Here is a 12626-nt window from a genome sequence, read left to right on the forward strand (position 1 = left end):
AGGAGGAGGCAAGGCCCTAGCCGCTCACTGGTGCCTGGGGCTGCCTATCCAGCAACACGGCTCCCCGGGAAACTGACGGCTGACCTCCCACACCCGGAGCTGTGAACCCAGGCAGGAGCGGGCTGCTGGGGCACGGGGAGCAGCCCCTGCGCTCGGCCCGTGCCCGTGACTCTGTGACAGGAACTTGCCCCTTGCCACTCTCTGTTTTTGCCTAGACAGCAGTTCTCCCCTCTAGGGCTCCCTAGGTCCCCATCACGATCACTCACCACACTGCTTTCCCTTTTGCAGAATCCGATGACCTCCGTGGGGACCCTGCACTCAGCCATCAGAGCGCTCCTGCTGCCCAGGATGGTCCTACTTCAGTACTAGATGCTGGTGGCCTTGAAAGCATCACCCGGTGTCCCCAGCAGCTTCCTCAGATGATGGCTGCAGGTAAACGTCGGGGACAGCTGGCACAGGACACAAGCAAGGCCTTTTGAGTTAGTGGAAAGCTGGCCTGGCGGTGAACTTGTGCGTTGACCCAGGAACCTGGGATCTTTAAAGAAATCAGGTCGTGGAGCTAGTGTACATTAAGAAACATTCAGTCAAATGGCACATATTTTGTTGAGGGTTTTTTTTTGTTTTTTTTTTTTTAAACTCTGTGCTATTTGTTTTTAATATTATTTATTTGCTTGTTTTGTTGAAAGTCTGACCTTAGAAGAAATATTTTGAAAGACACTTTTAGGCAGACACCTGCATATTCTTAACAGTAGGGAAAGAATACGTTACAAGGTAACACTAATGAATTCAGTCAGGACCAGCTTGGCTAGTTGACAACTGTTTCTAAAGATTCTATTAATTAGTCAGAAGGTGTGCCTGCTCCAGAATCCTACTCAGAAGCAGATGATTGCATTTATTTTTAATCTACTAAGCCAATCGACTTGTTTTACCAAAGGAGTAAGCCTGCTTTGCCTCTCAACCTTGGAACTTAACTAGTGTTTTTTCACTGAGAGAAAGAAGCAGTTCTTCAGTTTTGTTTCATTTTGTTTTTCCAGGAGTCCTTTCTTAATGGCATGCTGTGGATAATACAAACTACATGTCATTAAGTTTCCTCCCAGAATGTATTGGGAAACTCTTTATGTTTACATCTGGAGAAAACATTGCCGTAGATTACAGCGCTTTATTTTTGTGTGGTTTGGGAATGTGCTAAATGAAGTCTCCCTTCTCTAGAAACGTGCTCTCCTTTAAGACAAACACTCTCTCGCCTTGTTGACTGAAAGTCATTGTTTCTTCCCACAGCAGCCGATGGTTTGGGGAGTATAGCGATAGACACCACGCAGCTCAACATGTCCGTGACAGATCCCACAGCCTGGGCCACCGCCATGAATAACCTGGGCATGGTTCCCGTGGGGCTGCCTGGACAGCAGCTCGTGTCCGGTAAGCTTGGGCTTGAAGGGACTCGGTGGCAGTGCCAGTGGGTGGGGGTGACAGGGGCCCGGTCATCTCCCTCACACACAAGTGTTGAGCAGAGTCTGTGATTTATGACGGGGGCATGTTTGGCAGGTTGTGCTGGAAGTTCTTCTCCCCATCACCTGGCTCTCCTGCCGAAGAGCTATTCTCAGAAGAAAAAGGCCATAGGCGGTGTGTAACCTTCATAGTATTGCAGTTTCGAGTTCACATTTTAAATTGCTACATTAGAAGAGCTAACATTCGCTTTCTAATTCGCAAAACTCTTTCACATTATGCCATTTGATTCCACAGTCATCTTTTTGAAGCAAGTAGGTATTGTTGTTTATTGATTAAATGATTGATTAATGTTCCCATTTAAAAGACAGGGAAACAGGGCGCCTGGGTGGCTCAGTTGGTTAAGCGACTGCCTTCAGCTCAGGTCATGATCCTGGAGTCCCGGGATCAAGTCCCGCATCAGGCTCCCAGCTCCACGGGGAGTCTGCTTCTCCCTCTGACCTTCTCCTCGCTCATGCTCTCTCTCACTGTCTCTTTCTCTCTCTCAAATAAATAAATAAAATGTTTAAAAATAAATAAATAAAAAAATAAAAGACAGGGAAACAAAGGACAAGCCTTTAGTTGGCTTTTCCAGCACTGAAGTAGCAGAACTAGAAACCCAACTCAACAGACTCCATAGTCTACATTTTTTTCCGTCACACTTAGGAATCATAATAAAATGCATTAAATAAGGAAAATGTTTAGAAATGTCACAAAGTAGAAGGCCAGTTAAAAGATTTCACTCGTTAATTTAATACATGTTTATTGAGGATTTTCCATGTGCCCTGTAAAAATACATTGGGAAACAGAATAAATATATATATTTATTAATTATATTAAGTATAAATTAATGTATATTTAAAGTCAACAAATTAAAATTAATTTTTATTTTAAAAATCAAAAAATTTTAAATTAATAATTATATGTGTGTGTGTTTGTGTGTGTGTGTATACATATATACATACACATTTGAGGACCATGTCTCCCTAAATTGCAAAACACAGCAAAAAAAAAAAATTGCAACAAAATTAATGGTAGAACCAGGTGTTAAGTAGTGGCGCAGGCTAATAATGTAGTAATTTCCAGAAAGATGAACCACTGGGGCTCTAAGAGAAGATATTATCAGGGAAGTAGGACTTGAGCTGTCCGACAAGTTACATAAAATTCGCAGTATTCACTCACTCACTCATTGGTTCATTCAGCAAGTATTTATTGAGTTACTGTCCCAGTGCGGGGTGAGGGGGTGGGGGAGTTCCAGCTGTAAATCAAGCAAGTGTGGTCCCTCCCTCCTGGAATTTGCAATGGAAAGGTAACAGTCAGTTACTATGTTATGGTCATTGTTTTAATGTCAGAAGAACAATTCACTACCCATCCAGTTAGATGAGGGTAGATGGTGCACATCAGGTAGAAACCAACAGCTTTTGGAGAGGTCATTTCTACACCCACAGACTTGTGTATTTTGTACTGAGTTGACCAAGCATCTGTTGGTGGGTTGGTTGGTTGGTTGTTGTAGCTTTTTAATAATGTCCATAGATAGAAATTCTAAACTAGTTATAGTAAATTACATGTGTGTATACTTATAGGTATTTACATATGGTTTATTTTTTCATATAATAAGATATAATGTTTTCATATAGTAAGAAAGAACATGAGAGAAGACAGGAGGTAGGGGAAAGTGGGAAACAGAAAAAGGAAAGTCTAAGATTGAGTTGCAGGGGCGCCTGGGTGTCTCAGTCAGTTAAGCATCACTGGGTTTTGGCTCAGATCTTGATCTCAGGGTCCTGAGATCAAGGCCACATTGGGCTCTGAGCTAAGTGGGGAGTTTGCTTAAAGATTCTCTCTCTCTGCCACTCTCCCAACTTGCAGGTGTGCGCACTCTCTCCCTCTCTCTCTGTAAAATTAAAAGAAGAAAAATTAAGTTACAAAGCATTGTACTTAGGATATTTATAAAATTCTTCAAAATATTATAAAATTCACGTGGAAGGGGCGCCTGGGTGGCTCAGTGGGTTAAAGCCTCTGCCTTCAGCTCAGGTCATGATCCCAGGGTTCTGGGATCGAGCTCCACATAGGGCTCTCTTCTCAGCAGGGAGCCTGCTTCCTCCTCTCTCTGCCTGCCTCTCTGCCTACTTGTGATCTCTGTCAAATAAATAAATAAAATCTTTAAAAAAAAATTCACGTGGAAGGGAGGATTAGTCTGGTGCATGACATGTATGTATGGACATAAGGGACATTTTCTATGGTTTGGACATGTGTTTATCCAGACCCCTTTTCCCTAAAGCTTAACCCAGACAGATACTTCCCTCTGCTGACTTGAGAGCAAAGATTTGTATTTTTCCACCCAAATTTTCCCAGTTGCCTAATTGAAATATTCATTAGCAGAAATGACTCGTCTCCACCTCCCACTTCTCTCTGAAAATGTTGTGTGACTTCCAGAGTAAGCCTCAACCTCAATAATTCATTATTTTTCTTATGATTTTGAGTCTTCTGACATTTTAACCATGACCAATTTATGATTTTCCCAGCAACTTACCATGAAAAGAATTACAGCCCTGCTCGTTATAGAAGATTTACCATATCTGCCCTGAATTACGTTCTCTATCTCCTGTATTAGCCAGCCTGCTTTAAACTGTTTTTGAGCCTTTCAGGGTCTTCCTGGGCGCCCCTTCATCAGGTCCGCATTCCGCCAGTGGAACAGCACTTTGCTTTGTTCCCAGAGCTGCCGGCTGACTCTGTCTTAGGGTCGGGACCGGTTTTATTTACTTTGTGTGTATGTATTCTCTTCCAGTCTTTTTTCCACCCAAATGGTTTAATCATATGAAATGCAAGCTATTCAATGATGCATTTTTAGTAACACCTTTTCCTAAATTATTTTTCCATGTTATTGTTTTATGTTTAAGAAATTTAGTCCATTGAAGAAATCTCCAATTTATTTAACCATGCTAGTGTTTCTATGTAGACTGTTTCCATTGCTTTACTCTTCCTAGCCAAGTTTCTTTGGAGAACTTAATCTCTTCAAGCATGTGGAAGCATTTTACCTTTCCTGAGAAATGATGATTATATCTACTTCATGGGATTGTTGTGAGATTTTAATATGATTACTTACATGCAATAACTGCATAGTACCTAGGCCTAGTAAGCATTCATTAACTATTAACTTATTCCTTCCATTTTGCTCTTTAAAAAAAAAATATTACATGAACATTTCTATGCATAGGGCTTTTCAGCAATTAGAATTATTGCCCTTGGATAGATTCCTCTGTGTTGAACTAGTAGGTGACAAGAAATTAATATTTTGAAGTGAAATACTGGACAATTAATTTCCAAAATATATGTGTATTTAATATTTATTTGCTAACTTGATATGTAAAGATGGCATCCTATTATTTGATCTTAAATTCTTTTATAACTATCCTTTGTAAATTATTTACTTTCCCTATCTTCTACTCCTGTTTCCTCCTTTGTAAATAGATGATTTTCACACCATATCCATTTATCACACAGAGTTCTTGGTGGAGATTTTTGTTTTGTTTTGTTTTTGGTCATTAACAAGCATTTTAATCTTGGAATTCATATCTCCTAAAAAATACTTATCTAGTCTGTTTTTGGCCCCTTAATGCTGGTTTTTTTTTTTAATAGGTTTAACTTTTCCTTGATGAGTTCTTTATTGTATTTCTAACTATAGAAATGCTTGGCCCAGGCTAGAAGTTGATAGGTATTCCCAGTTTTCTGTGTCTCTATTGGTTTACTTCTTTCTTTGATCAGACCTTCCGTTATGTGTATTTTAATCTACTCATGAAGTATCTGCTCAGTACTACTGATCTGTGTTTGTCCAAGTACCACATTGTTTCAGCTCTGAGAGCTCGATCGAGTATTTATATTACCTACCTTGTGCTCTTGTTACCGTACCCCATTCCTTTCCTGCTCATTCCTTTCCACACAGCTACAGCCAGCGCTCGTCGCACAGTCTGCTTGGGGACACCTCTGAAAATGTTCAGCGTGTGAGACAGAATGTGAAACACAGGCCCCACAGTCTCAGAAGGGGCTTAAAGATGATTTAGTGTGGCCTGCCTCCCAAGACATCTCCGCTAAACTGTCTCTGACAGGATTATGGAGACACTGGATTTTATGAGCACCTGGCCTTCTCCCAAAGTTTCTGATATTTCTAAATGAGCAACCCGTCTTCCCATATTGGTTGAAACTAAATTGATACTCAGTCCCATGCCTTACTATTCCTTGTGCTTATTGAGGAACTAAGATTATCAGCAAAGGAAGGCACACCTTTTTTCATGTCCTCTGATTTTATCAGAAGGGTTTCCTAGGAGATCAAATCACTTACTGCCACTGTCTCATCGTGCCTTTCTAATGTGCTGTTGTTATTCCCACAGCGACCCCTTCTCCATTTTCCTTTCCTCACATGGGCCCACCATGATTCCATCCCCTCTCAGGAACTTCCCTACTTACCCTCTTCTTACCAAGTTCTGCTTATCATTTCATTGAATTGGTTTCTTTGGTCCAGAACATACCATCATGTTGTTTACCCCAGCATTAAATCCCATACTTCAGTGTCTCAGTTTATGTATAACATAACGTTTACCTCCCTGTGTTATTGTTTCATGTTTATTTTATTCCCCATACTTTTAGTTTTGTGAAACTTCTCATTTTTGTGCATTTCAATACTTTGTGCATTGATAGAGATCTAGATTTTTCTAAAGTGATCTGTTAGAACATCGGTGCCACGTGGCTGTTAGGTAGAGCGGATGTCCTGCAAGTATTTACCTGGCCCAAAAAGCCATGGCAAATTCAGGGCTTAAAACAGATAGGTTGCTTTCTTTGTGAGTTTCCTCAAAGCCTTTACTATCCTAATGTGCAAAGTATAGTTTCAGAGAGTAGTATCTAATACATAGGCTTCCCAAAACTTAATTTAGCTTTAAAAAAAAAAGAAATCTGTTGTCCTCTTATGAGACACTAGACTATCCACGTAACCCAGATTTTTCCCATCAGCTGGGGAGATCCTTTCCCACTACCGTCCTTCTCTCTATGCCATTTATGATCTCTGCCTACGATCTAGTTTACAGTTTTATGTTTTCGCCAAACAGTGTTACTGCCTACTCTTAAGTTGCAAAATAATTAACTTGTGGTCAGGAGTTTGCCTGAAGCCTTCTTCCCAGTTTTCTATGCTGCGTGTCACTTTCCAGGAGCCCCCACCACGGGTGTCATCGGCCGAAATCCCGAACATCAGATCGTGAGCTTTGACACCATCTGTGTGCGCAGCTGCTCCCTTCCTATCCACACAGGCTTCTTCTCCAAAGTTATAATCATCAACTGGAAGAGTCAAAAAAGTGGCAGCTGCAGCCCCAGGCTTTAAGTTTTTTCCCCAGGCCTGCGTGGGAATTGGTAGTACTTCCTGGATATTCTCTGGCCGTAAGATTACACCTTGCTTGTCTCTAAACTTTTTGAAGTTTTCTTTCCTAATTTCAAACTCTTTCAGTGAGATAGAAAATGAAAACAAAAGAGGACTCTGAGCAGCATCTTTTAAAGAGCCTGGCTACTACGTACCAGCTCTCTGTGTCCCCACAATCACGCCCGGGTCAGGGGGTGTCACCACTCATCTGCGAAGGAACTGAAGAAAGGAAGTTTGCCGGTTTGAGTGTTATTTTTGTTTTAAGAAAACAAGTCTGTGGGACAGTTTGTCATCGGACGGGCCGTCTGAGCGCCCCTCCTTAGCTGTCACTGACTTTGATTGACATACCCCAAATTTCTTGGCATGCCATTTGTTGTATTTCGAATACGTGTTCCAAAAAGGCACCCCACTTCCCTATTAGCTGCAGAAACACTATCTACAAGGGAGTGTCACCTGCCTTAGCAGGGCTGAACTTGGAGCCAATAAAAGATGTCTTCCCTCTTACAAGGATCTGTGAACACTCAGAATTGTCCCTCAGCTCACACCTTGCTGCTGCTTCAGAAGCTCTCGTGTTTCACCATCACTGCTTCCGTTCCTGCCATCTGAGATGAGACGAGCTTTGAAACTCATGGGGAGGCCGTGATGGGCCACAGCCTCCTCTCTATCCTCTCCTTCTCCTCTTCCATTCACTCAGGCTTCCACTCATTTTCATTCTTCTCCGCACGCTCCAAAGATTTTTTCTCGTTTCCTTCTTGGGTTGTTTAATCCTCCCAGGAACACCTTGATCCTCTTTAATATGCTCAGATATGAGAAGGCATGTGCTAAATCCTTTCATCTCCCGGAGCATCGCTCTTAACTGGGATTTATTGAGCCAGACATTGTGCCGAATGCTGGGAATATGAGACATAGACATTTCGGAGCCTAGCGGGAGAAACAGAGAAGAGTAAATAAGCTAATACAAATCAACATGATGAGTGGTTCTGCCACTAGCAGATAAAGGGGGCTACAGGATGTCACCGAAGAGTGTTAAGCAGGGAGTAGCATGATTAAAGTTGCATTTTTACAGAGAACTTTTGTAAGTCCTGCAGAGAATGGATGGAGAGTGGAAAGGTAGGTGGCAGGGAGGTCAGACGGAGGGCTGTAGCAGTTACTCAGATAAGAGATAATGACGGCAATCAATAATAATCATGGCAGTGGAGATGGAGACAACTGAAGGGTCCCAGGAGACATTTAACTCTAGACACAACAGGAACTGATGACCGAGTCCTCATAGAATGTCAAGGGAATGAGGAATCAACCGTGACTCCTGGGTGTCTAGCTTCGGAAATTGTGTAAATGCTGGGGTCATTTGCCGTGATGGAGAAGGCTGGAAGAGAAGTGGTGGGGGAAGATGGTAAGATTCTTTTTGCACGTGTTGAGTTTGAAGAACCGTCAGATCTAAGGGTCTAGGGTTCATGAGACAAGGTGTGGCGGGGATGTGCCTTCTGCAGTCCTGGTCCATGGATGGTCACTGACTCCCTTCTCCCCCCAGGCTTGCTTTGGCCGTGCAATTCTAAATAAGCCCTCAGCGGCTCAGGCAGGCGTCGGTCTGACCCACAACTGAGTCTCCAAATACCCGCTTCATCTGTTTCCTCTCCTGACCCACTGGATTCCTGCCCATCGGTGGGCTCCAAAGTCTGGAAAGAGAGAAGCAGTGAGAGATTTAAAACACAATAAGCTAAGAATCTATGCCTGAAACCATCCCATCAGCTTACAGAGATGCTCAGATGGGCTTTCTGTCAGTAAACCATCCCACATACTTGTTTTTAAGATGAAAGTAACACTCCAACCAGCAAGCTTCCTTTCTTTAGCCCCTTCCCATGTTAACGGTGGCCCTCTCTGACCACAGGCATGATGAAGGGGATCCAGACAGCCTGGTGCACAGGGGCTGGGTTCTCGAAAGGATGATGCGCAGAGTCTTGTTTAGTTCTTATTTTCCATCTTGCTGAAAGATTTTTCATTATCAAATGTCAGAAAACAAAGAGGCCCTCAACTTGTGTTTCACAATTTATGCCCCTGATTTCATATATTCTTGACAGCTCAGTTACACATCCCACAGTTACTTACCCTTTTCTCCCCAGGACATTAGGACAGTATATCGGTATATTCATTCATTCTCCACAGTGTTACAGAAGGTTCAAAAATGTACAACATATTGTACAAGCCCCTAGAGAAACAGCAGTTTGCACGACAGACAGGTGACCCTCCTGTGCGGCATTCATATTTCTAAAGAAGCAGATGTTGTTCAAACAACTGCATAAGGGATTGTTTCATTACAACAGTGAAATGTTACAAAAGCGCGATGGGGAGCCCAACTTGGCTTGGAGGTATTGGAGGGGGTGTGCGGAGAAGTTCCTCTGAAGAAGGAATATTTGGGCTAAGCACTCAAGGATGAATGAGAGTTTACAGGTAGCAGAGGGAAGAACAGGAAGAGAAGGGGGATCTGGGAAGATGAGAAATTCTAGAAGTATAAAATGCACCGTGCAAAGGCCTGAAGCAGGAGGAGTTTGGCCACTGCAAGGATGTGAACGTGGGATGATGTATGCTGGTAGGAGGGGGTGGCTGAGATGGGGCGGGGTTGGCAGGTTGGCTGGCAAGAGAGGTGTCTGGCATACATCCAGAAGGTGGCTGGAGTCCAGAAAACTAGCCAGGTAGTTAGCCTGGATATAACCCAGTTGAGCACCTCCCATGCGTCCGGCATCGCTGTAGACACTATGGGTACACGTGGCTGTCCTCCCGGAGCTCTCATCCCAGTGCTCCATACATGACGTGTGCGTCTACAGTATTTCTGGAGATGAGAGAATTTGAAGAAAGTTGTTTCCAAAAAATATTTGCTTCTTCCTGTGCTGTGTGCTATATAAGGTAATTGACATCACTTAAATCAAGGCTTGTCCTCAAATAACTCTCCACAAGTAACAACAACCTGTATCCTTGTTGGCTAGAGATGTTATAAAATGAAAACCCTTTTCAGATGCTTGCCTAACGTGATCTAGTCATTTGAAATACAGTCATTTTTCCCTTCCGTGCAACGAAGCACATGAATTTACTTGCTTTGTAGATTGACTTCTGAATTATGAATGTGTAATTTTGTTCTTCCTGTGTAGGCCTCAACAAATGTATTTTTAAACAATTTTAAACTAGTTTCCATCTCTTGATTAGCCTTGTCTTTGCTTGGTCTGTCGTACTCTGGTGTATGTGTTACTCAACTTACCTAACTAGCCTTTTGAACTACACTAGTCACTTTCTTACTCACTAGACTAAAATTAGAAAAAATATTTTGAAATAACTGAATGTACTTACATATGTATAGATAAATTGAATGTATGCATATTACATACAAGTATGTAATGTGTATATATGCATATACATAAGAAACACACACATTCCCTGATTTTCTTGGTTTCTTTTTCTTCCTCTGGAATAGAAAAGCTTTCGTATCTTTAACAGCAGCAGGAGCTAAAGGGAAATATTTGCATTCCATAATGGAAAATTGATTGTATGCTGCCCCCTTAGTAGACATTCTAATGCAACTGGAAACAGGAAGAAAAATCAAACTTAAATTCCTATTTTAAAATGAATTTATATGTTCCTATCCAGTGTGTGCACGTGCGTGCGCGCGCATACACACACATCACCATATATTGGATTTTTGTTTTGAGTTAATGTCAAGGCCTTTTATGTGTCAATATGGAGTAATTCTGTAGTGACTTCTCCTCAACTATATCTTGTTTCCTCTTATTTCCTTTTACTGTTCTGCAGCCTTATCATTTACTATGTGTTATATACCACATTGTTGAGTGGTAGATATATTGCATTGTGCACTTATATAATTAGGCTATCATTTATCTAACAGACTGTGCTAGGCTGTACATTTATATGGGCAAAAACCACATCTAGTTCATCTTTGTGTTTCCTCTATCATCAAACACGGAGCCGGGGGCTCCATAACCAAACTGTGGAACAAAAGTATGGTTTGATTCATGTATGTAAATAACTCCATAAAGATGTGTAAATTTTGCAAAAGTCACTTTTTTCCTGGCCTTTACACTGTTCTAAAGTATAACTTTCATGTTTTTAATCATGGTCAGATATGAAGGGGAGCTACAACCATCAGCTCCCTTATTTGACATCTGTGATTTATTTTTCCCGTAATTGAGCATTATCTTCCCCATTATTTCTTTTTTCTTCTTTTTAAAGACTGTGTCTTCCCTGTCTCCCCTTATCATGTGTATATTTTCATTTACCATCTTGTACACATGGAGTATATGATAGCTGTTCTAGTGCACTTATCTGCTAATTCTGTTATCTGCGAGGTTTCTAAGTGTCTTTCTATTGGTCCTCATGACGGGTCATGTTTTTCTTCTTCTTTGCATGCCTAGTAATTTTTTATTGGATGCCAGACATTGTAAATTTTATAATGTGAGGGGCTGAACTATTATTATTATTATTTTTGGTATCCCTTTAACTGTTTTTGAGATCTGTTCTGGGATGCCATTAAATTCCTTAGAAACAGTTTAATTCTTTCAAGACTTGCTTTTACGCCTGGATAGGTGGATTGGTAGCCTTTCGATAGACTAGAAATAATTCTGTCCCACTTCTGAGGCAGGACAGTTCTATAAATTGCAAAGTAGTATATTGCAAAGTTTCTCCTCTCTGGCTATGGGAAATTCAGTCTGTCTTCAGTCCTTCTGTAAGCTTTAGAAACAGTTCCACCTGCTCCTTTCCCATGGTCTTTGCCTCAGCCTTGGTACGTCCTTCACACACCTGATCAATACTCAGCCAAAGACTTGAAGGGAACCCTCTGAAGATTTTCAGACCTAGCTCTCTTGTCAGTACCTTCCTCTGCAGGGCTCTTCCCTGTTGTTTGCTGGTGATGTGGCCTCCTGAACCCTGAACTAAGGTACATCTCAGACTCCGAGTTTCTCTTTCTTGGGTTAACTTCGAGAAACTTTCTAGACAGTAGACTGGGACAATCACAGCTTTTACTTACCTGTCTCTCCTCTCTCAATAATCACTGTTCTGTACTTGGTCTTGTCCAGTGCCCAGAAACTGTCATTTCTTGTACTTTGTCTGACTTTTAAGTTGCTTGAGGCAGGAGGATAAATTCTATCCTTGTTACTTCTTCATAGCTGGTGGCAGAAGTTTTCAGACAGTCTTTTAAAAAAAATGTGTGTGTTCTTTAGGGACATAACAGTATAAATCCAAGGCTATGGTGTAAGTGACTTGTTCTAGGAATGCTAAAAAAGGGGATAACAAACCCACCAACTACTGAGCACATAATACGTACCAAATACTCTAAATATCGCTTCATTTAATCCTCTGCTAGCAAAATATTATTATCCCCGAGCTTGAGGGATGTTAATTAACTTACCCAAAGTTATTCAGGTGGACGGAGGCAGTGTTGGAGTTGAAATCCTGGTCTGTGTACCTAATCTGTTTCCACTATGTGAAGATTTAGAGGAAAATGACTGAAGCAAAGCCTAGATTTTTGCCTCAGGCCTGCCCTATCTTTACATTTTTACTTTTTAAAAAGAGTTATTTATTTATTTTATACATAGAGAGAGTGTTCACACAAGAGAGAATGCAAGCAGGAGTGGGGGTGGGGAGAATCTCAAGCGGACTCTCCTCTGAACTTGGAGCCCAACTTGGGACTTGATCCCAGGACCTTGAGATCATGACCTGAGCTGAAATCAAGAGCCAGATG

At 41.6% G+C, this 12626-nt stretch overlaps 1 protein-coding gene across 1 annotated transcript in view; it reads left to right on the plus strand.

Annotated features, from left to right (window-relative positions):
* Window positions 1-354: 354 nt before the first annotated feature.
* The window catches only part of LOC111147038 (ecto-NOX disulfide-thiol exchanger 1), a 247468-nt gene continuing 235196 nt past the window's right edge, over window positions 355-12626 (plus strand). Inside the window, exons 1-2 of the mRNA XM_022502889.1 lie at window positions 355-432; window positions 1279-1416. Of these exons, the coding sequence (XP_022358597.1) occupies window positions 420-432; window positions 1279-1416 (151 nt within the window). The 5' untranslated portion in view covers window positions 355-419. The remainder of the gene's footprint in view (window positions 433-1278; window positions 1417-12626) is intronic.

Source organism: Enhydra lutris, unplaced genomic scaffold (assembly GCF_002288905.1).
Source record: "Enhydra lutris kenyoni isolate GAN:26980312 unplaced genomic scaffold, ASM228890v2 scaffoldscaffold15, whole genome shotgun sequence".
Classification (NCBI taxonomy): Eukaryota; Metazoa; Chordata; class Mammalia; order Carnivora; family Mustelidae; genus Enhydra; species Enhydra lutris.